This window comes from Pyrus communis, chromosome 7, assembly GCF_041283825.1.
Source record: "Pyrus communis isolate YQ-2024b chromosome 7, ASM4128382v1, whole genome shotgun sequence".
Lineage (NCBI taxonomy): Eukaryota > Viridiplantae > Streptophyta > Magnoliopsida > Rosales > Rosaceae > Pyrus > Pyrus communis.
The window spans coordinates 17,368,030-17,392,680 of NC_142571.1; the positions used below are offsets into that span (position 1 = coordinate 17,368,030).

General features: G+C 42.8%; 1 protein-coding gene across 1 annotated transcript; it reads left to right on the forward strand.

Moving 5' to 3' along the window:
- The first annotated feature begins 19,501 nt into the window (after positions 1-19,501).
- Positions 19,502-21,242, forward strand: LOC137733655 ((+)-neomenthol dehydrogenase). The gene is made up of 4 exons (XM_068472801.2): positions 19,502-19,659; positions 19,764-20,010; positions 20,286-20,357; positions 20,522-21,242. Exons 1-4 carry the CDS (start codon positions 19,640-19,642, stop codon positions 21,071-21,073), a joined length of 891 nt encoding a protein of 296 aa, XP_068328902.2. The 5' UTR covers positions 19,502-19,639; the 3' UTR covers positions 21,074-21,242.
- The last annotated feature ends 3,409 nt before the right edge of the window (positions 21,243-24,651 follow it).

A 24,651-nucleotide genomic window follows, 5' to 3' on the forward strand; every position in this document is an offset into this window, starting at 1 on the left:
CATAATGCTTAATGATCTTTGATTGTATCTTTATTGTGCTGTTCACGTAAAGGACTTTTGGAGAATGTTGTGAATTGCGTTGCGCTAACCCATCCAATTCATTAACTTAAGGAAAACTTGACGGTTAATTTAAGCGGACCTAATTAACCCGGGGTGATGAGTTTCATAATTTATTGAAATGCAATTGGAAATCATTTTATTATGCAAGTGTAACATGTGTGGAGATGAACCCCTTAGCTAGCTTCAATCCATTCAATATCATCACATTCATCTTTACAATCTGTTTTGTTTCCAAGTTTCTATTTTTATTTCAAGTTTTCAAAACCAATCCCCCTTTACTTTAGTGTCCAATTTAGTTAGAAAGTGTCTTAGTTTGTGTTTAGAAGTGTTTTGATTAAGTTTATTTCCCAAATTCGTCCAAATTCACCAAAGTGTTCAAAACTGCCCAGAAAGTGCTTTTAAGGCAGTTTTGAGTGTTTTGGGTGATGTTTGAGTCTTTTGGTTTGTTTTAGTGTTTTAAAGTTTAGTTTTGCATTCTTTGAGTCTAGTTTAGTGTTTTATATTGTGTTTTTACGTTTTTGAGTCAAATCCAAGTGATTAACAATCCCTCCTAATCCCCGGTCCAGAACGATCCCTACTTATACATATACTACAATTTGACGAAAAGAGGGTTTAATTTGTGTGCGTATAAATCCCGCATCACTTGGTGCATTCAGCAAGGCCCGAGATTAATTTAATTGCATTTTATAATCACTTTTGTGAGGTTGTTTTGGGGTGAAATTGGGGTCATCGATGTTCAATTTCAAACGCAAAAGACGTGAAAACTTATCAAAAATAATACCATATAAACTCTCTAACATTCTCTAGTCTTCTAAACTTTATGGGATAATTAGGGTGGTGAGCCCTTAAGGTCAAATCGGCCAGAAGGTTAGTAGTAATGTAGGTGGACAAACATGTGGCCAGTGTGTTGATTCATCAACCAAAACCATAAGTATTTACATGGTCCACCCTTTGGTTGGATCCACAACTATTCCCTTGAATCCAATGTGAAAAGAAGGTCATGTAGTACCTTTGCGAGGGATGATATAGAGATCTAATTTTCCCAACAAGCAGGTTGGCAAGATATGCTTGTAGGCACAAGATCCTTACTACGGATAAGGTTATGCTTTCGTATTATATGTGGCATCATTGTTCGACCTAAATGTCCTAAATGGTCATGCCAAAGTAAGTAAATTACTTGAATCACTCAGCTTTTGGCCGACTATGCTACATAGTGAACCCTATACAGGTGCATTGGTTCCTAAATATCCTTTAAGCCATGTTTATAGGACGTGATGCAAAGATATTCCACTCTATTTTCATCATTGGTTTCAGTCATGGTCATTGTTCTCTTAATATCCTTAAGACTTAATGGATTCTTCTAGAACGGGAAGAATGTAAGACCTCTTTAATGGTAATTTTGTATCATTCGTACAAGGAGAAGTGGTGCCAATGTCCTTAATCAAGTTAGATAGACCAGAATTCAATGGTTAAAATGTGATTTAGGTATGAAGTTAGGGTGCGTAGTAGTAGATTCATCCGGACAACTAACTTCCTCACATTTAAATCTAATCATGTGTTTAATTGAATACGGTCACATGTATATACAAGTGTGTTGATGTACAAAATCAGCGAGCACTTTGGTACAACAGAAAGTGTCAAGTTAGTGACCTTCACCAGATTGTTCCGGTCACCTAGTGATGATGATGTGTAAAGAGGTAGAGGTAGGGAAGCAAACACAAGACGTACGTGGTTTGCCCTAAGTCTGGCTACGTCCATAGAGTAGAGGAGTTCTCATTAATAGTGAAGGGTTTACACAAATACATAAGTTTAAGCATAATTATCATTATTGGGTTCTAATGACTAGTTTAAGTACAATAATGACATTTGGGATTAATTGTAGGAGAATGCTCTCCTTTTATAGTTGAGGAGAGTCTTTAGTTTTTGTCCGTGGTCGATGTGGGACTCTATGAGTTTTATTCTAACGTAGACATGTGTCGCGCTGCGATTGGCCTCTTGGTTGGAGGGAAACTCTAATGCTTTGGCAGGGGTACCCCAGCATGAACCCCTTAGTGGGTCCTTGAAGGTATAACGTTGACCGGCGCTCAGTAGTTTCAGGATTGGTCATGTATGGTACAAACAAAGTGCATAACTAATGGTCTTTTCCATCAAAATAGAAGTAGATTCTCCGTAGTTGAGGTTTGGGAATATTGTCCCTTATTTGAAGTTTTGGATCCAGGGGCTAAGGAATCACGCTTCTAGTTGTGATGCAACCCCTTTGCAGGCCCTGATTCTACCATTATTTGCGGGCTTGGGTTTCATACCCATGTTGTGGCCCAATTCGAAATTTAATAATTAGGCTTCATGAAGCACTTAACATTTTCTTTAGGCAAATGGAGTGTGTTCTCTAGTCAAAATTCGATTGGATTCTATAAACTTCCAAATTGCACCCATTCACGGATGTAAATGTTTCAATCAAGTCTTGCTTCAGGCAATAGATCATCTTTCATGATTGAAACGTCCCTAGAGCGAGTCAAAGAGCCATGGAATCATTTTTAACGAGGTACTGTCAATTGGAATGCTTCATCATAAGTCTTTAGCCATTGTTGGTTTTAATGGATTATCACTTTTTTTTTTTTGCCGTCAAGCGGAGCTTCACATCTTGTGCCTATATAAAGTAGTTTCCTTTATAAACTTTCAAATTAGTGAAATTGAACTTGTTAAGGTTTGACAATCCACTAAATGGAGAGAACAAGATTGTTCTTGGTGCTATGGGAGATAAAACCTCCATAAGCATCAAAGTTAAAACATTCAAGTTCTAAGACATGGTTTGGTTTAGTAGATTAATCATGGAGAACTTCAGGTCTTTACATTGGCAGTGAGTGTTAGGAAACTTCAGGTTCAAGTTGAGAGTATGAACTTCGGGTTTAAAATACCTGCAAACAAACGTATATGTACAAGTCTATATATATGTATAGATACACCAACATGCACATACATAAAGCAATTGAAAAACAAATAGAGTGGAAGTGGGTATCTTCGAGACCTTTTATGTGAAAGTATAGGGAACGACCTTAACAAAGGAAGAGCTTCATGCCCAAAAATAAAATATTACTTTAGTCGGTTGGGATACGAGCCAGCTAGTGGAAGTAGATGGGTTGACATAGCCTAGACTCAAATATTGCCTAAGAAACACTGGGGTTCAATATTTCACACGGGCCAAAATAAAGTGCCCTAAAGAAAAAGAAAAAAACAGACACAGCCCAGTTCAAAGTAGGATGGGCTATCTGATTGTAGGCCTAAAAAATTTTGGAGCTTCAGACCGAAAAGTAAAACAAAACCAATTTTATTAATTTGCTGGGTTATAGGCCTACATGATTGCGAAGACGATCGTAAGCCTAAGCCCAAATATGGGCTGAAAAACATGGATAAAAAATCCAAGCCCAAAACATAGGCCTAAAAATCAATCGAACCTGATCTGGGTTGTGAGACCGAAAGCCCACGGGGCTGGGTTCCAAGGAACCCTGACGCCATCATGGATGGTGGCGTTGAAGGTGGCGCTGAGTGTGTGAAGCTCGAGGGCATCGGTCTAGGTATGTCGCATCGAAACGTAACGCTCGTTTGGCGTTCATGGGTGAGACCGAGCGTGGTGCTCGAGGTCTCTCGTGGTGTTGCCTCGAAATCTGTCGAGGGATAAGTTCGTAACAACCCTAGGTCACCATGGACGGAGCAAAGCTCAAGTCACGGCTTGTGGCTGTCGTCATCGCGGGTTTACCTCAAATTGTTGTTGATGAGGTAGTGGTCGCAATGTCAAGCACGCTGGCAAGGGAAATCGCACATTATGCGTGGTGGATTTAAAATCCGATGAAAATTCGCCAGGAATTCACAAATTTGGTCGCCGTGGACGAGCTCTCTGCCTTGAGGGGACAACTGTTGGTGTCGCCGTGGCTGGTCATCAATGAAGAGTAGTGAAGATCTGAGGCTGATGGCGCGATTGTTCTTGATACGATCTTGGAACAAAGAGCCAAGAGAGGAAGACAACGTGAACGACATCGTTTCATTATGTGCTAGTGCCACAAGCTACAGTGCAGCGTTGATGGGCTTGGCATAACCATGAATTGAACTGAGACACAAAATTAGGGCTTTTGGGACGTTGGCTTGGCGTAGTTGCGGGTCTCAGAGGCTTCGGGCACGGCTCACACGCGGCTAGGGTGTTTTTTTCCTTCCTTTTTCTTTGCTTATTCACACAGACTTAGTTCACCACAATTATAACAACAGTAATATAATATAATTGCGAACAATAATTTAAACAAAATATATAATTCTGTTAATGAAAATTAGAGTTCACGCTTAATGGTGAATGTTTCATGTAATTAGGTTGAAAAATATCGACATTTGGCCAGGTCGGCCAACCTCGGCAGCTTTCGACAAATGTGCCAATACCAGCCGAGAGAGGGTCCGCCCGGCCGCAGCCAATCACCTTAGAAAAAAGAGGTGGACCGGGAAATAGATCCGAGGGACCAAGCCAGGGAGAAGAAGCCGCTTCCGTAAACATGACCGAAGTCCAGAGAATGATTGACTCGGCCTTGAAGAAGGGGCTGAAGTTTCCAAAATTCATCCATCCATACCCGGCTTATGTAGAAAGGTTTGAATAGCCACGAGGTTTTAAGATCCCTGATTTCAGCCTCTTCGCCGAGGAATCGTCTTTATCCTCATTAGAACATGTGGCTCGGTTCACAGCGCAGTGTGGAGACGTCAATAGCGACTTCTATAAATTACGGCTGTTTAACTTTTCACTAACAGGCTCAGCCTTCGTCTGGTACATTAATCTCCCGCCCAACTCCGTGCAGAGTTGGGAAGAGTTAGTCGAAAAGTTCCATGAACAATTCTATCGGCCAGGGATGGAGATGTCCGTATCATCGTTGGCCAGGATGGCTCAAGCGTCCGACGAATCTCCAATGGAATACCTAACAAGGTTTAAGTCGGCCAGGAATTGGTGCCGAGTACCACTCCCCGAAGTGGAATTCGTCAGGATCGCCCTCAACGGATTAGACGTGGAGTACAAAAAGAAGTTTCTGGGGGCAAATATTCGAGATATGTACGAACTTGCTCAACACGTTGAACAATATAATTATCTACTTCGAGAAGAAAAGATATCGAAGTCACCATCCCGGGGGACGTTGTATAAGAATCCCACGGTTAGCTATGCATTGGCCGAAAGTGAGGACCCTCAGTATGCTAGTGTGGATGCGGCCGAGATAGTAATAGACAAACCCTACGTCTGCAAGGCTTTGGCTCAAGTGAGTTCCAAAGACACCAAAACCCGTTCGGCCGCCGAGGAAATGAGTAAGTCATCGAAAGTATACACTTTCGATATCACCAAAGCTGATGTAATTTTCGATCAATTATTGGCAGCAAAAATCATCAAGCTTCGGCCGGGACATACTATCCCTAAGGCCGATGAATTAAAGGGAAAGATATACTGCAAGTATCATAATTCTAATAAGCATGCAACCAATAATTGTGTTGTATTCCGGGACACAATTCAAAGTTGGATCGAGAAAGGGAAGTTGAAATTTCCAGAAAAGCAGATGACGGTCGACGTCAATCCCTTCCCTTCAACAACAATTGGTATGGTGGATGCTCATCTTCCTAAAAACAAAAGGAAGGCCGAATACGTCCCGGTGCAGCATATCCGTCAACGGAATGGTCGAACAAGACTAAAGCTTGATTTATTTTCAAATGCACCACCTACGGAACAATCGGGGCCACCTGCCAATGAGCCTATGACGAGGTCAAGTTTCGACGGAACTCATGAATCAAAGGTTTTATGTGACCATTGTAAAACACCAGTTGAACCTGGGAAGAAGACATCTTTAACACCCCCCACGGCCCCTACAACATCACCGAAAGGACTTGGTAACGGTCCACGACGTCAAGTGTTTGATCGACTCGGCCCACAAGTACGGCCGAAAGACCAGGCCTCGGTTAGGCGGCATCTTGACTTCGACGTACCTTTCTATAATGAGGATTATTATTCGCGTAATACCAACAGTTCGAGCTTACCAGCCGATCGCAAAACTTTCAAACCACCCAGGACATCGGATCAACGCTGGTACAGTTACAATTCTCCGACTGGCTTATATACGGCGCTGTCTAAATCTTAAAAACGTCGCCGCCAACGGATAGATTGCATGGCTCGACGACGAGAAGCGCAGGCCAGCCCTGCCAACCAGTGGCAACCAAAAAAGGCCGTGGAAAACATTAGTGAACGGCCAACCCCGACTATCATGACCGAGTTAGCCGAAGGGAAGAAAGTTACCGGTTTCGAAACCACCATTGAAGAGTCTGAGAAACGTATCAAGATCCTTCTCCGACCTGGGGAGACGAGAGCTCGTCTAGAGCACTTTAGACAAGAGGCCGAAAGGAAACTTTCTCCGTTACCACCGCGCGAGCCGTTTATCAAAATACGGCGCAACTTACACCCTCAATTCCTCGGTGAATCCCTGGAGTACATGCGAGAGTTCCATAAGAAATACTCCGCCAATGACTTGTACGGACTACCCAAGGCGTGTCAGGAAGCCCTCGACCTAGCTCTAACTTGCCTTGATGCCGAGCAAATTATTCAGAAAACTTCCGACCCAGCAATTAAAGCTAGGTTCCAACATATACGGGAGGCTCGGGTCTTTGGTTTTGAGGTCGATCTTTACACAGATATCGACGCCGCCGAATTACCCTTTTCGCTCGAAGACCTTCAGCATTTGCGCTATCATTTCGAAGTTTTCTCGGCTGTATCGCTCTTCGGCCTTACAGCCGACGAGGAAAAACAAATAGCACGGTTGGATACATATCTAGACACGAGGAACGCCCGTATCACCTATAAGGAACGAGCTCGTGTAACGAAGGACCAGCATAAGTCTTCGGCAGTCAACATAGTCGAGGAAAATAGCCAAACCAAACTTCACTTGGTCCACACGTCTCAGATACCGGTTCTTACCGAGGCATTCAAAAGTTTGATCGAGGATGTTCCGCCGACTGCTACTGTGGTTAGTTCTGCAGAAGACGACGACCACGATCCAATGGGTCCCTCGGTCCTCGAACATATGGAGATCAGTATGGTCCATGTCCTACCAGCTGAATTCCAACCAAGTACCCACCAGTCAAATTTCTGGGACGTGGACGTGGTTGCCGAGGAAGCAACACAAGTAGATTTCATCGCAAACGACGACGACAGAGAAACCCGAAGTAGGGACAACCTTAAGGCGGCTTTGGCCGAACTATTTCCCCGTTCCCCCTCGGATAATCTCCAACACCTGAAGCCGTTGTACGTCATGGTTCACATCAAAGGATTTCCCATTTCTAAAGTGTTTGTCGACTGTAGAGCCACAGTCAACATTATGCCAATGTCCGTCATGAAGGCTTTACGCCGTTCTGATAATGAACTCATTCCGTCAGGGATCACTATGAGCAGCTTCGTTGGTGACAAGTCTCAAACCAAAGGAGTGCTCCTGTTGGAAGTTAGCATTGCCGGTCGTCAACACATGACGACATTCTTTATAATTGATTCCAAGACCAACTATAACGCATTACTTGGCCGCGATTGGATCCACCAAACCAATTGCATTCCTTCATCACTATACCAAGTCCTCATCTTTTGGGATGGCAAATCGGTCGTAGTCCACCCAGCCGATAACCAACCATTTGAAACCAACATGATTCAGGCTCGCTATTACGATGATCACGTCGGCTATATCACCCTCCAAGGCCTTAACGAGGATGGGCGGTCGACGAGAATTTCGGTACAGAAAGTGATTGAGGTCGGCGCCGAGACTGTCTAACAGGATTCGGCGAGACTTGGCTTGGCAAATTTAGTCACCAATGCCGATGATTGAGCACACCAAGCAAGAACGACGTCAGGCCGCGGTTTCATCTACAATGGAACGTCTGCTGGCCCATTGGTACGCCATTACCAAGCAACCAAATTCCAGCGTCAATTTAATCGAATTTTTGGCCGAAGCGGATAACGACCCCGTTCTATCTTTCGATAAAGTTCAGGTCGCACCGGCCGAACTCGAAGACCATCGGCCCCAGGTCAAGGACCCATTAGAAGAAGTTAATGTAGGCACGGCCGATGATCCTCGAACATTGTTTATCAGCGCGTTACTCCCACCGTCCATGAAGGTCGAACTCCGTAAGTTACTCCAGGAATTTAAAGATTGCTTCGCGTGGAGCTACCATGAAATGCCAGGCCTCGATCGAAACCTTATAGAGCATGAGCTACGCATCAAGGACGGGTACAAGCCTTTTCGACAACCTCCTCGTCGATTTTCGACCGAGGTACAACTCGGCATTAAAGAAGAATTAGTTCGGCTTCTAAAAGATGGTTTTATTAGGACCGCTCGGTACGTCGAATGGTTGGCCAATATCGTCCCAGTGTTGAAGAAAAATGGTGCCCTTCGCATTTGCATCGATTTCCGTAATTTAAATCTGGCTACTCCCAAGGACGAATATACAATGCCAATTTTAGATTTGCTAATTGATGCCGCAGCTAATCATGAACTGCTATCTTTTTGGACGGGCATGTGTGTTACAACCAAATTTTCATCGCCAAAGCCGACGTCCACAAGACGGCTTTCCGTTGCCGTGGGGCACTCGGTACTTACGAATGGGTCGTCATGCCATTCGGCCTCAAGAATGCCGGCGCCACATACCAACGAGCCATGAATATGATATTCCACGACTTAATCGATACAATCATCGAAGTTTATATCGATGATGTGGTGGTAAAATCTAAACGCCGCCAAACGCACCTGGATGATCTGCGGCAAGCATTCCTTCGCATGCGCAAGAATAACCTCAAAATGAACCCGGCCAAGTGTGCTTTCGGTGTTTCGGCCGGTAATTTCCTAGGATTTTTGGTGCACCATCGCGGCATCGAAGTCGACGAAAATAAAGCCTGCGCCATCATTAGCGCCCCACATCTGACGACAAAGAAACAGCTTCAGTCGTTACTCGGGCAGATAAATTTCCTCCCCCGCTTCATCGCTAATTCGGCCGGTAAGATGAAGGCATTCTCTACGCTCCTTAAACTTAAGGATACCAACAAATTTGAATGGCGCGAAGAGCATCAAACTGCATTTACGCAAATCAAGGTGGCCCTTTCCACCCCACCCGTGCTAATTCCACCTTGTCACAACAAACCCCTTAAATTATACATTTCGGCAGCCGCTGAATCCATTGGTTGTCTCCTCGCACAAGATAACAATGTAGGACGCGAACAAGCTATCTTTTATCTTAGCCGAAATTTGAATTCACCAGAGCTCAATTATTCACTTGTCGAAAAACTTTGCTTAGCGTTGTTTTTTGCCGCATCCAAGCTTCGGCATTACATGCTCCCATCAGTTACGCAGGTCATCGCCCAAACAGACGTAATTCGTTACATGCTCACTCAGCCAATTGTCAAAGGCCGAATCGGGAAATGGACGCTCGCCTTATCCGAGTTCAGCCTTCAGTATGTACCCCAAAAGGCCGTCAAGGGGCAAGCCCTCACCGACTTCTTGGCCCAGCACCCTTCCCCTTATGGTTTTGAGGGAGGCGACGTCGACATCGGATTAGTCACCACACGCGATAATCATTGGACTATGCATTTTGATGGTTCCAGTACTTCGACCTCGGCGGGTGTCGGTATTGCCATTCAGTCGCCTGACCACTGCCGATGGTATTTTTCTCTCAAGTTGGATTTCAGCTGCACCAATAATCAGGCCGAATATGAAGCCCTCATTATCGGCCTCCACGTTTTACATGATCTACGGGCCTCCCGCGTTCTCATCCTCTGTGATTCCAAACTTGTGATTAACCAACTGAACGGCATGTTTCGTTGCATGAGTTGTACTTTAGTGCCCTATCACATGGTCGCCACCTACCTGGCCGAGTCGTTCAAACGGATCATATTTGAACACATTTCACGTATCCACAACACAGACGCCGACAAACTCGCCCAGATCACCTCCAGAGCACAACTCACGGGGGGCAAACTAGGCCGAATTGCAGCCACAAGTCAGTGCTCGTACCCAGCCTTGATCAATCGACAAACTCTCCAGCGTGCACACAATACGCACAAGGGTAATGTCGCTCTCATCCCTACTAGAACGAGGAAACCCCGTAGAAGTGTGTGCCGTCGAGGTAGAACTAGATGATTGGAGAAAGACGATGTTACGGTACCTCGATAACCCCAATGAGAAACACGACCGGAGAACGAAAGTGCTCCCCACGAATTACGTGTCGTACCAAAATGAATTATACCGCAAGGGTGAGGACGGGTTACTACTATTGTGCCTCGGCCCACACGAGGCTGCCTAAGCAATGGCCGAGGTACTTGAAGGAATTTGTGGAGCACACCAATCCGGACGAAAGATGCGCTGGTTGCTTCGATGAAACGATTATTTTTGGCCCAGTATATTAAAGGATTGCATCGAATATGCACGAAGATGCGTACCATGCCAAATTCATGGACCCGTGCAGAGAGCCCTGGTCGAATTACTCCACTCAGTTACTAAACCATGGCCGTTCAGGGGATGGGCAATGGACGTAATTGGCAAAATCACGCCATCGTCGGGGGCGGCGAAACACGCGTGGATAATTGTAGCAACTGACTATTTCACTAAATGGGTCGAGGCAAGATCATACGCTGAATTAACGGCCAAAGAGGTATGCAATTTCGTAGAGGATAATATTATGACCAGATTCGGCGTGCCAGAAACGATCATAACTGACAATGGCACCATATTCACGGCCGATAGGTTTAAGGAATACGTGGCAAGTTTGAATATCCGACTTGAGCAATCTACACCATATTACCCTCAGGCAAACGGACAGGCCGAGACAAGCAATAAAGTGTTGATCGGCATCCTCGAAAAAATGGTAAGAGAGAAACCTGGGTTGTGGCATTTGAAGTTAAATGAAGCATTATGGGCATACCGAACTTCACCCCGGTCGGCCACTGGGACCACTTTTTACGCGTTAACTTATGGACACGACGCTATGTTACCAGTCGAGTTGAGTATAAGCTCATTACGAGTGATCGAGCAGAGTAGTTTGTTCAGTGTGGAATATGGTCAAGCGATGTGACAAGAATTAGAAGACTTGGAAGAAAATCGAATCGACGCGGGTAACTTATTGGTAGCACAAAAGAAAATTGCCGAGCGAGCGTATAACCAGCATGTAAGACAAAAAAATTCGGCGAAAGAGAATTGGTTTGGCAAACTGTGTTGCCTGTTGGGATTATAGACCCCCGATTTGGTAAATGGTCGCCTGGGAAGGGCCATTCATCGTTCACAAAGTCCTCGGCAAGGGGGCATATCATCTCAGAGATCGGGCGGGTTCAGTTCACAAATTGCCGATTAATGGAAAGTTTTTTAAAAAAGTACTATCCAATTACATGGGAAATGCAAGAGTAAAAGACCATTGTGTAAGTAAGAACCATTGTATTGATAACAAAAGAACCATTGTATTGATAGCAAAAGAACAAATACAAAGATAATTTCCTAAAAGGTCGAGGGGAGGAAAGTCTCGAGGGTAGCTTTTAGCTCCAGCCACTTCACTTCGCTCAAAATTATCTCAGCCTGCCTCGTCTTCTTGTTGCACTGCAGTTGCTGGATGCGCCTGCGCCGGTAGCGAAGGCCGTCAGCCGAGCCTTGTTGGCCTTAAAGTCCTTCTCAAGCTCGGAAGCGGCAGCCGACCTTTGCCGTTGAAGGTCAGAAATTTGACGCTAGAGGTCAGAGATCTGGCGATCAAACTCGGTCAGCTTCGCTTTCTTTGCTTTGATTGCCTCCATCTCAAGTCGTCCTCGGCTTGTAGGGCTCGTTTGAAAATGTGGAAGTGTTGCCGAGTCCGCTCCAAGAGGTCGGTGAGGAAGGAGATATTCTCCGTGCTCAGGTGACCGGCGCTGGCGAGGTCATTAAGACACTCCCTAACGGAGTCAAGACCTTTGCATCGGAAAGCTTGGGAGGCAGTGAGAGACAGGACTTCGTGCAGCTTCACGAAGACTTCGGCCTCGGGCATGGCTCCCGCTAGTTCGGCAGGAGTAGCAGAGGAGCCGGCCTCACCGGTCGTGCTCTGAAGAAGAGCGTCAAGCTCCACTTCCCACGATGGCTGCACATAAAAGGAAAACTTTGTGAAGGAAAATAAGACGTCGTGATATAGTGCATGACAAAAAGGGATTGTTTTAGACCTGCCGAGAGGAGACTTCGGCCATGCCCTCTGGGTCATTGCTCGAACCCAGGGAACTTAATGGCCGAGCCCAGTGCCTTAGACCGCTTCTCAATTCACGCGACTGATGGAGGTCATCTACATTTGATGGCCACGACGGTGGCCAGGAAATATAGACAACGCTTGTCGGCACATAAAATTGTCGGTGAAATGAACGTTCGGGCACCTGACATTTAATAGTCTTTTAAGAACATGTGTCATGAGAAAATCAACGCAAAAGAAATAAGACTTACAAAGGCCGAGGAGACTTCCTGCGGAGGAATGGGAAGGTCTTCATCCTACGGGTGGATCGGCGTTTCGGCCGTTGCCTCAGGATCGGCCATAGGTCTCTTGCCGCAATCCGCCGTAGGAGGACACGGTCGAGCGGTCGCCTCGACGACCGGAGGAGGATGCACGGGAGGAGAGTTGACTGGTCGACGACGGCGCTCCAGCGGGACTTCGTCGCTCTCGCTCTCGACGTCCTGAACAAAAAACATTTTTCGTTATGACTAGAAACCTGAAGAAACAAAGGATGGAAGTAGAATTATACCTCCTCCAGAATGACCGACGGTCGCTGAGTGGAGGGTGCCTCGACGGGTGCAGCCGACTTCCCCACGGTAGGCGCCACGACCGGCTCTGAGGCTGGAGCTGATACGACAACTGGATCGGCCGTTGTCTCAGGCAGGGAGACGGCTGGAGGAATCGGGTTTGGAGAAGATGGGGCGGCCGGTACAGAAGGAGAGCCGGCAGAAGCAGTTATCCTTGTAGTGTCACTAGGAACAACATGAATCTCCCGGTCGCCCTTCTTCGCCAATTTCTTGACGCGTTTAGAAGGACGAGGGGCATCATCCTCCGGCTCGGCCTCTTGATGGGGGCGTTTGGTGGAGACTGCCCGCTCGGTGGCGATGGTCCTCTTCGTCATCCGAAAAGACGTCGAGGTCGAGGAAGTGTTTAAAGACTTCGTCGGCTCGGTGAGGTGGCGCCGGTCGAGAGGCCAGTTGAAGGCCGAGGGCGGTCGATCGTTGGAAGGCAGGAACCTCCGGTCGAAGGGTGGAAAAGTAAACATGCAACCAGAGTTGGAACACCCAGAGGGGTCCATTCTAGTGCGGGTCAATCTTGCTAATAGTCGCCTCGGCCAAGCAACTGTAGAGGTTGGCGAGTATAGCCGGGCTGAGCACCAAGGAGCGACCATTAGCCACTGCCTGGGCCACCGGTATGTTCTCGACCAGGCATTTGTTTGACATGGTACAACAAATGAATTTGTTGTACCAGTAGAAGAGGAAGGCCTCGTGTTCTCCCTTCCTAAGGCCTTCCTCGCCTCGGCCGGCGAAGTGAAGGATGAGAGTGTTGTAGTTGAAGAAGTTCTTGTGGAGCTTCTGAACTTCTTCCCTTGAGGGCTCCCGATCGCCCTGACTAAGCGTCTCGACGACCTTTTTGTCGAATAATGCCTTCAGGTCGAGAGGAGAAGGGCATCCGGAAAGGGCGGCATCAATGGGAAGGCCGGTTGGAGAACTCCCAATGATGGCCAAAATGTCAAGGACTGTGGGGCCGAGAGGGCCGAAAGGCAGGATCATGGTGTTGGTGGCCGAACACCATAAACTCAGGGCTGCCATGAGCAGCTCCTTATCCATGGCAATATCCATGGTCGACAAAATAATGGCATCGTAGATACCAAGAGCCTTCCACTCCTTGCCAAAGAATGTGCTCATTCGGTCAACCCAGGCGCCCCAGGCTGTGGTGGTCGAGGGCCAGGCTCCCTGAGGCCGCGCCAGAGTCCACTTCGACCAATCGAACCCCTGCAGCAGGGGTATTAAACACTGCTCCTTAAGAAGATTAATGATAGACGACGACACTGCGTCTCTGAAAAGGGGATCCAGAATCTGGTGGGTGGTGGCCATGTCATTTTCAAATCGCAGCGTCTTGACGGCGCTCCGATCAATGAAATCCTTACATTTGCTGCACTCGTCAGAAAGCTTTGAGATAAAAGAGGCCATTGATGGAAGAAAGGATTTGGAGTTAAAAGAGGAGGTTGCAGGAAGAAGGGCTTGAAAGCTTTGTTTGAACGAACAGAAATGATAAAATTGAGATTTTGGAATTTCTGAAGGCGTGAGATGCGAATGACAGAAGTTTGGGTATTTATAGGCTTTTCAAAATGAAGATCAAACGTCTGGAATTCGAAAAGCACCGGTTCAAATTGGGGGGGGGGGAATTTAACCGGGAAAGGTCCCAATCATTTCAGATATTTTGGGAACCTGCGAAGATAGGATCGAGGGGTCGAAAATCCAGGACGCACGATTGCGTGCGGCGATGGTTTTAATGCATTAATTAGGATAAGACGCTTTGGTAAGTGCACGATTTCGAGGGCCATGATTGAAAGCTTTTAAGAGAGGCGGAGAATCGACATGTGGCTATACGTTGGGGGTAACGAGGAGAGTGCAATCATGTCTCATAAATGTGCATAAGTAATGGTCATCAAGGGAAGTAAAGTTCGAAAAGCAAGAGGCGTTTCCGCTTCTTCAAGGCCGAGGCCCGACCAAAAGTTAACAGTCGGCGACCTCAGAAGCGAGGGGGCAATATGTGGGCCCAAAATAATATTGTTGGGCCGAGCAGCAGGATGTGCTCGGCCCAAGGTTATGCCATACTATGGGCCGAATAATAAATCCCGGGTTTATTGGCAAGGTCGGTCAAGTCCTATCCTAAGTAATCTGGATAAATAGAAAAGGTCGAGGGAGTCCTGGTGCGACCAAGATTCCCGAACGGCAAAGAATAAAGCCTCGAAAGGAAGGAAAATTCAGAATCCCAGTGGGAGTAGGTTTGTTCGAGTTAGAGTTGAAACGGGACAAGGACTCCCACTCCAAATCAGAATGCGAATCGGTCTCAAGGAATGGGGTGCTATAAATACAAGAAATCATGCAACAGAAAGGGCCCTTCAAATCAGCATACAATTACCCTGCGCAAAACCTCTCAAATACCTTGAGATTTTTCCTTTTCCTTTTCCGCCGACACACCTTCAGTTTGGATAAACAGCACTGTGGAGGCACCCGGCGAGCATCTTCAGTTTGGATAAACAGAACTGCAGCCGCAGAATCAGCCGACCGAGAAGCACCTTCAGTTTGGATAAACAGCACTGCGTCGAGGTCGACCGGTTACCTATCTAAGTCTCGGCCGAGAAGGGTTTTCGAACCTTTGTTGGCAGAGGTCACCTTGCTAGCCTTCTCGGCATAGTCAGGTGTTACGAATTGCATTGCTCGGCGTACTGGACGCCGAGTGATTTTATGATTGGATACTCGCAAGTAAGTTTCAGGGTTCGGCATTCCGACGGCCGAACTACGTTTACCATCAAGACATACATCACATTTGAGTACATGTGCCCATATAGTTTGGTCTCGATTCGACGTGCTTATACTCTTACGAATATAATCACAGTGACCGAATCGGGCTCAAACGATTTGTGAACTCCGCAGAATTAGTAGCCTTGTCTTCAGGCTGTAGAACCCAGAGACCGAGAGTGTTCCTTCCTCGGTCGCAATCGCAAGATAAAGAGGCCAACGACGCGCTCAACGTGACATCAACAAATTTTACTCCTCGGCCAAGCTCGGCCGACGAGTTGGCATGCCCCGCATTCAACCGAAGGACGTAGTTAGCTTATTAGTTACTCGGCCTGCGTGCCACGTAGGTTTTGTAATTTTTAGAGTCAACAGAATGGTAAGCCCAAAGCGGACAATATCGTGCTACGGTGGTGGAGTTGGGCCAAGAAGTGATCCGCATCGGGCCGGGATGTGACAATTGATATCAGAGCCTAACCCTGGCCGCGTGTGTGCCGACAAGGACGTCGGGCCCTTAAGGGGGTGGATTGTGACATACCACACCGTCCAGGGGTGTGATCCTTATATGTATATTCTCATTCCTACCTAGCACGAGGCCTTTTAGGAGCTCATTGGCTTCGGGTTCTGTAGGAACTCCGAAGTTAAGCGAGAAGGGAGCTAGAGTAATCCCATGATGGGTGACCCACTGGGAAGTTGCTCGTGAGTTTCCAAAAACAAAACCGTGAGGGAATGGTAAGCCCAAAGCGGACAATATCGTACTACGGTAGTGGAGCTGGCCCGGGAAGTGATCCTCCGTAGGCTGGGATGTGACAAGATCTAATTCAAGTAGAGTACCAAATAGACCCTAATAGTTTTGCAATCTAGCAACCTATTTATTTTTGGTCTACCTTTGTAATTTACAAGCTGAAAGAATTAAAAGACACTAAAAGGAACATAAATAAGAAAAATTTTCAATGTATTGGAAACATGACTTGGTGTACCGACTGCGTTCTTTGTAGATTGAAAAACCTGTCCAAAAATAGGGCCTTCTACTTACTAAATTCATAATTTCAGTGTCCTTGTTTCCAAACATCTTTTGGCATGCTACATCTACTTAAAATTCTAACATATTTTTTTCTGGAGTGGTTGAAGATTTTCATAGGACAATAACCGATTGAATTTTATTCTGGATGATTCAATTCCATGGACCTACGAATAATGTTAAGTTTAAAAATTAATTTAGTTCAAAATCTCTAGTTATATTAATTTTACAAGTAACATTGAAAAAGAAACCAATCTTAACCCCGTACTAAACGACTAAACATTTTATTAACGCAATGATAACGCGACAAGTAGTATTGAGAGAAAAAAAATCCAACTACAGAATCTCATGCCTTGGAGAAATTTTTTAATCTATTCGGAATATGAGTCGGTAAGTGGAGGAAAACTTCAAAAAAAAAACAAAAGACTTTTTTTTTTTTTTTTCTATTTCTAATAGGACACACGAATATGTAATGTACCGCAGGACTGGTCCTGAAATTTTAGAGGCCTTGTACAAGACTCAAACGGAGACCTTTACATGGTCTAGAATTTTTGTTGCTATATTTTCTTTTATATTTCATCGTGTATAAATTGGTATAGTGCAAAATAAAATAAATAAAAATGAAGCATGATGTGGTGTCTACGTACTTATATGCTTCCCCTATGTTTTTGGGTTCGAAACTCCTTAGTTTTTAATACAAAAAGCATGGTGTGGTGGCTATGTAGTAAACATATTACCGTACAAATATTGTAATAGGACCATTCTTGCTCTTATTATTACTAGAGTTCAACTCAAGAAAAAATTATGTATTAAACAAATCACAGATTATGATATTAGTAGCATACTTATGATGAATTGTTGGTTTTTTTAGTGCATTTTTGCTCACCTCGTAAAGTAAGGATGTTTCTCACTCCACCCCGGTTGATTGTTGTTAGATTTGTCAAAATTTCGAGATTCGTCTCTTAAATCAATTAAACCAAATTAACCTAACGGTAATCAATGGAGTACTTTTGGGGTGTGACGTTTAAACAATGACAAAATAAACGATTAAATGATATCGTATAGAAAAATGGGGGGCTTTTAAAGATTATATCTTCAACCTTTTAAGAATTCTAACTTATTATGATATTCTTAATTATATATTTATTAGCAAAAGTGATCTTTTATAATGAAAGAAATTAACTACATATATTTAAAACAAGAAAAAAAATAGTGTAGCAAGAAAAAGATTTTTTTTGGGTGAAGTGTAGCATGAAAAAGAGTCTAGCTAAAAAGGCCCAAATAAAATTCATAATTAAAAGAGAAAAGATATGTGAAAGCAGGGGTCGAACCCATGCTATGTAACTAGAAAAACTAGCACCTGCCAACTCTGCCATGCAGCTATGGGAATTTTGTTAATTACGTTTACGCTTACGTTTTTTTATATATGTATTTACTATATAGGTTATTAAAATTTCCGAGCCCCATAAAAAGGGGCCATGTGCGGTGCATACCTCGCACACCCTTAGAGCAGTTCCACCATAGGCTATTGCTTGATGGATTGGCTTTGGACCAGGGCCAGATAGCCCTAGGGAGATGGTCCAACGTGTGCTGGCAAGGGAGCCCGAGTGGGCTCAAGGGAGAGGCTCGAAACGAGTTGCCAACCCGAGAGCCTGAAGGCAACGTGACAAAAGGCTGATGTCAGGGCAACGTCAGCCACAATATAAAATTATTAAAAATATTAATAAAAAAATGTAAAAAAATAATAAAAAATTAAAAAAATGTAAAACCCAGGCTTCGAACTCAACGGCTATCGCCGGAGTCCGTCGCCGAGGCTGATGATACACCTACAGACAAATGGGAGAGATCCAGTCCCTCATTCGTTGCAGCTGCCACTACACCCCACACCGCCTCACCTCCACGCACTTGCGATTCCCCTCCTTCCACTTGCGTGCCCAGATCGCACAATTTGTTATTTGTTTTTGGGAGAGAGAGAGAGAGAGAGAGAGAGAGAGATTTTAACTAAGGAGTTGGCGATCCTTTACCTACATAACTAAGGAAAAATTGTGAACTTTTGCACGGATCGGCTATTGATGTTGTCAGAGTCTGAGGCCTTGCCTCCGAAGTTCAAGTGAGAGAGAGCTGCTGAGCTTGAAAAAGAAAGAAAATAAAATACATAGCTTTTGGAATGGTGCGTTGGCACCATGTGAAAAGAAAAAATTAAAAAAATAAAAATAATTTTTTTAATAGAAAGTGATACAACGAGATTGATTAAAAATCCTATCTGAAATTGCAAAATAAAATTATTTTGTATTATTTTTAAAAAAATATTAATATTTTATTGTCTATTGCCAGGGCTATTCAGTGTAGGGGTGGAGATGCAAACGACAGTTACTGTTCATTAAGGGCAGTTATTGTTCATCGAATGAATTAAATAGTAAATAGTCCAAGAGAACCTTAGTAACAGTGGAATTGTTCTTAGGACCGGTTCTGATGTACAGGCTCATGTTTCAAGCACATGAAAAAATTTCTTCATGCACCGAGAATCAAATTAATTGGATATTTTGGAATATGTATTTACAAATAGTCAACACTAAAATTCCAATTGTCTTTGCTGATGGTTGATTTACATGAATGAGGGTCCTCTTCAGGTAATCTTTGTAAGGATTTTGGAGATATGTAAATTATATTTGCTTATTACATATCGTGCGATAAAAAATTATTTTAAAAATTTTATTTAAAATTAAACATAAATAATATTTGATAAAAATTAATCATAATATACAATAAACAAATATAATTAATGATTTATCGAGATTCTACAAAGAGAATCCGAAGTACACCACAAAAATTTTTGGATAACGTGGGCAGCTGCATCACCCAGAGTTCTTTTCGTTGTGCAAAGAAAAGTCCACTTTCTTCTAATTTTTATCTAAACATACAAAACAAAGCTCTAACACTCTATATAAGCAGACAAACGATATCTAACTACCGACTGATCAACCCGATCGATATCGAATCATTATCAATGGCAGAAGCAACAAAGCGGTGGCCACTCCATAACAATTTCTCACTCTTTGTTTTTGTTTCTAATTTCGTTGTTGTTAATTTGTTCTGAATTTGGTGTTTCGTTATGCGTGTGAATTTTTCAGGTGTGCAGTTGTGACAGGGGCAAACAAAGGAATAGGATTCGGGATTGTCAAGCAGTTGGCATCAGATGGAATAACAGTGGTTTTAACAGCTAGAGATGAGAAGAGGGGTCTTGAAGCTGTTGAGAAACTCAAACAGTCCGGTTTGGGAGGTGAAGTGGTTTTTCATCAACTTGATGTGGCTAACCCCTCAACCATTGCTCCTCTCGCGGAGTTCATTAAAACCCAGTTCGGGAAACTCGATATCCTGGTACGATCATAGCTCATTTTTTAAAAAGTTTCTGTCTTTGAAGACTTGGGCTTTTGGGCGTAGCCAAGTTTTTAGATTAGATTAATTAGAATATCGCTTGAATCAAATAAAGTTTGTCTAACTCATTAATTGGATTTTGAGTTGGTTATAAGAACATCTAAAGGATCTACCCAAACTGACCTTTAATTTCCATTTTCTAGAATTTCTTGCTTTTCAATAGTTTGAGTTGCTGAAGTAAAACAAATATTGAAAGATTTGTGCTTTGCACTGCACAGGTGAACAATGCAGGGGTTGGTGGATCCATTTTGGATGCTGATGCTTTTAAAGCTGCAGTAGCTTCTGGTTGGGTAAGTGTTGGACATAATTCTTCTCACAAGGCCACCTTTTGTGGCTAGAATTCTTCTCACAAGCCATTTTACTAGCAAATGAAATGATTATGCGTGATATTATTCTGGACAAGATTTTCACTGTGATAGATTGATGACTGATGTTTGGGGCGTGTGTGATGCAGAAAGAAACAATTGATTGGAATAAAGTGATGACTGAAAATTATGAGTTAGCAAAAGAATGCGTGCAAATAAACTATTACGGCGCTAAACGAACAACCGAAGCGCTTATTCCACTCCTCCGGTCATCCGAATCACCAAGAATTGTTAACGTTTCATCCTCCATGGGCAACTTAAACAAAATACCTAGTGACAGGGTTAAAGGAGTCTTCAGTGATGTCGAGAACCTAACAGAAGAGCGAATAGACGAGGTGCTGACTCAGTTTCTAGAAGACTTCAAGGAGGGTTCGCTTGAGACCAAAGGCTGGCCTTCTCATATGTCTAGCTATATACTCTCAAAGGCAGCAATGAATGCATATAGACGTGTTCTAGCCAAGAAGTACGCCGATTTTCGTATCAATTGTGTCTGCCCCGGATTTGTCAAAACAGATATAAACTCCAATTCCGGCGTCCTGCCTGTCGAAGAAGGTGCAGCAAGGGTTGTGAAGTTAGCATTCCTGCCCAATGATGGGCCTTCTGGCTGCTTCTTTTCTCAGAATGTAGTGACAGATTTTTGATTCAAGAAGATTTTATATTATAATGCAAATGTTGCAATGTATGTCCTTTATTTGGGTAGCAGCTTGAACTTGTTAAGTATACTTGGAACAATCTATATTTGTAACAAAGTACCTTTTGTATAATGTTTTATTTCCTACTTTGAATATATATATTCAATCAGTTGTGCAACATTAATGTTTTTTTTTTTTTTTCTACTAGGAATATATATTCAGTCAGTCGTGCAACAATCTCTATCTCACATTGCAACATGATTGAATTTCAGAATTTTCATTTAGTCTCACTCTACTCATACAGTACAACAAAACTGTTGCGAAATTTAAACTAACCGAAATTAGTCCAATTTAGTTCCAAATTTTATGCTCGCAAGCGTACGAATCGATCGATAGTATAGAAAGTAAGCACTTAATATCGTACCTTAGAAAATGATTTAATTCTTATCAACTAACTTAAATCCAATTGCAACGAAGTAAAATTAGCAAAGATTGATGAAAGATGGATTTGAAAATTAAAACTAATAGTAAAAACGAATGAAAACAAGAAAATTTGTTCACAACGCAAAATGTGGCAGCCAAGAACACAATTGTAATTCAGTCGAGTAAAATGCTAGAACATCCGACTGACCATAACTAATCCAACTTATTTTCTGCAGTGAATTATTAACAAGTACTCAACCTCATTGATAGTCAAATCTCTCTAACACATGTAATATCTATGGCATCTAGACTATTACGTATATCCCAATATGCAACCATCCATGGCATCTGGAATAGTTTAACATAATGAAACTCATTACGATCAGTGGAAATTTATATAAAGACTACACAAATCCTAAAGTATGGCATCTACTACTAGGAAATTCATGATATCTATTTGCAAGAAGCTATCACTCAAGTTGAAAACATGGCATCTGCACAACTTGCATCAAATTTACCAAGTAAAAGTCAAGATGGTAGCTAATCACCAAGACTAAAACTAAGGATATAAACACAGCAAACGATACTCAATGAAATTGAAAACTTGCAATAATTCACTTGAGAATATAAGCATTCATAGTCATGGCTACATCGTAACCCTAGCTAAGGAAAATTAGTTCGAAACATAGATGAAATTATCATTGTATTCATAATAAAAATGAGAAGAAAATTGAGTTAAGAAAAAACGCTGAAAAATCCTTGTGCTTTGTTGCAATTGTCTTCCGTCAGTCCCCTGCCTCTTCTCCAAAATATTAATCAGTTCTCTTTTCTTTTTTTTTCTTCCCACTTCTCCTTCCTTTTCCGTAACCGACAAAGGTTTTAAAACCCATTAATTCACAAGAATGAATTAATTTGCCTCTTCAATGATCTGCTACGTGTTGACTAGCAATCACATCTCCCAAATGGACATCCACCAGATTTGCAACTTGGCCAATCTCCATAACAGATCAAAATGATCAAATAAATATCTCATGTTCATACTTTTGGTTGAGACCCTCAAACTGGAATTTGATCTAGGAAGTTGGGTTTCCATCTCTTTTTGAATTTGATCACCCTAAACCCCTTGCTCTGCTGCAATTGTATGTGGCGGTTTGCTCCAGAAAAATTGGGTTAGGCCTTTCTTTCATCTGTCGGTGTAAATGAGATGATAAGGCCAGCCTTTGTGCAATTGAATAAATCATGTGCAAGGCATGTCTTCCACATTTTGTTGACTTGTCAAACCTCCTTTTAGACTTTTAAAACAATATGATCCCTGCACAAAAATTCAACCAAATAAACTGCTGTCTAATTTCTAAAGGAATGACCTGCATAAGATTTAGATGAGCAAAAAAAAATGTAATGAAAAATAACCCAACTTGTGATTATCACTTAAAACCAATTTTGACCTAAAAAAATTGACAAACACATTTTAACTCAATCCACTTACTGAACAAAACCAAATTTCAGCTACTTCACTTGAATTGAACTTAAAAGGATTGAATTCATATTTTTCTCAAAACCATGTAATTTCATTCATTTTGAACAAACATAGCACAAGAAAATGTAGCTTTCGGAGTAAGATAAGTAGTAACATATGCGCTCATCAAAAACCTCATCCCACTAAGTGGGGTAAACTCTATTAATTCTAGAATAATACCATTGTTTGGTTTTGCACCAAGTCTTGGATTAGCTCCAAGAACTTTGTTTTTTCTTGAAGTCTCTGTTCACGTCTTCCTAGGTCATCCTCTACTTCTTTTCCCTAACCTTGTCTCATAATTGCATTTTTTAACTGAAACATGTGTAGGTTTCGTTCCAAACCACTTAACTGATTTTTTTTCTAATCTTATCTTCAATTGTGGCTCCTCCTACTACTTACTTTAGATATCCTTATTTTTAATCATGTCATTTCTAGTGTGCCCACACATCCAATGAAGAATTCTCATTTCCGCCACTCATTTTTTGCACGAGTTGATGCTTGACCGCCTAACATTCCGTGCTATAAAACATTGCTGACCTTATTTTCATTCTATAAACTTTTTTATTGAGATTTTATGGTTTACGAAGGTTGCACAACACACCGATGCACTATTTCACTTCATCCATCTAGTTTGTATTATATGATTGAGATCTCCATCCAAAGACACACAAACTCTCTGTCGTGCTGTCAAAATGCAGCATATCTTGATGCTTCTCTGTTGGGATTATTCTTGATTTTGAAGATTTCCTATGTTTCTAAGTCCTTTCAGTTTGTAACTGGTCTTCATTTTCAACTCTATGTTGCAGGTAGACATAATCGTCCTCACAGATGGCAGTCGTATCCTTGGCCTAGGGGACCTTGGAGTTCAGGGAATTGGAATTCCATTGGAAAACTTAATATATATGTTTGCTGCAGCTAGTATGAATCCACAAAGAGTATGCTCTCTCTCTCTCTCTCTCTCTCTGAGTCTACATCTTACGTTTCTACTAATATTTATATTACAGTTTTCTTGGTTAACAAATTAATCTAGTAGATCTTATATCGCTTCACCTATATACCTCTATGACAGATACTACCGGCTATACTATCGATTTGAGCACACAACTTCTCATGGCTCACCAGAAGCTCTAAGCATTTTAGTCATTGCCAATTAATTTCTGCTTGGGAGATGCATCTCGATCACATGCATCATCATGATTTGTTTGGTTATATTTTTCAACCAACAAGTAATTGTGTACAAAAAGATGGTTTTCATCCATTAAAATTGGAATTCAAGTCGATGTATTTTTTAGTTGTGCTTATATATATTCACCATAGTTTTGTGGCTTGTCACTTTTGATGAGACAATTTTTCGCACCGTGTGACAAATTGGATTCAAATAATGTCATGAATCAGCGTTGATACATCCACTCTTGTCTCATAAGTGACGTGGATTAATCTGTTGCCTGCTTGAAACATGACAAATATATAAGTTCCAAACTTTGAAATCCCCAGAAGTGAAGATTGAAGATTTCAAGTCTGATTTAAATGACGCTCCATAGGTTATGATCCAATTCTCTAAGCAATTCATCTTCATTTGTTTGTCATGACTATGTAAGCCCCGAAGAGGCACTTGTACTCAAGCATTGAGAATACTTATAAATTAAGC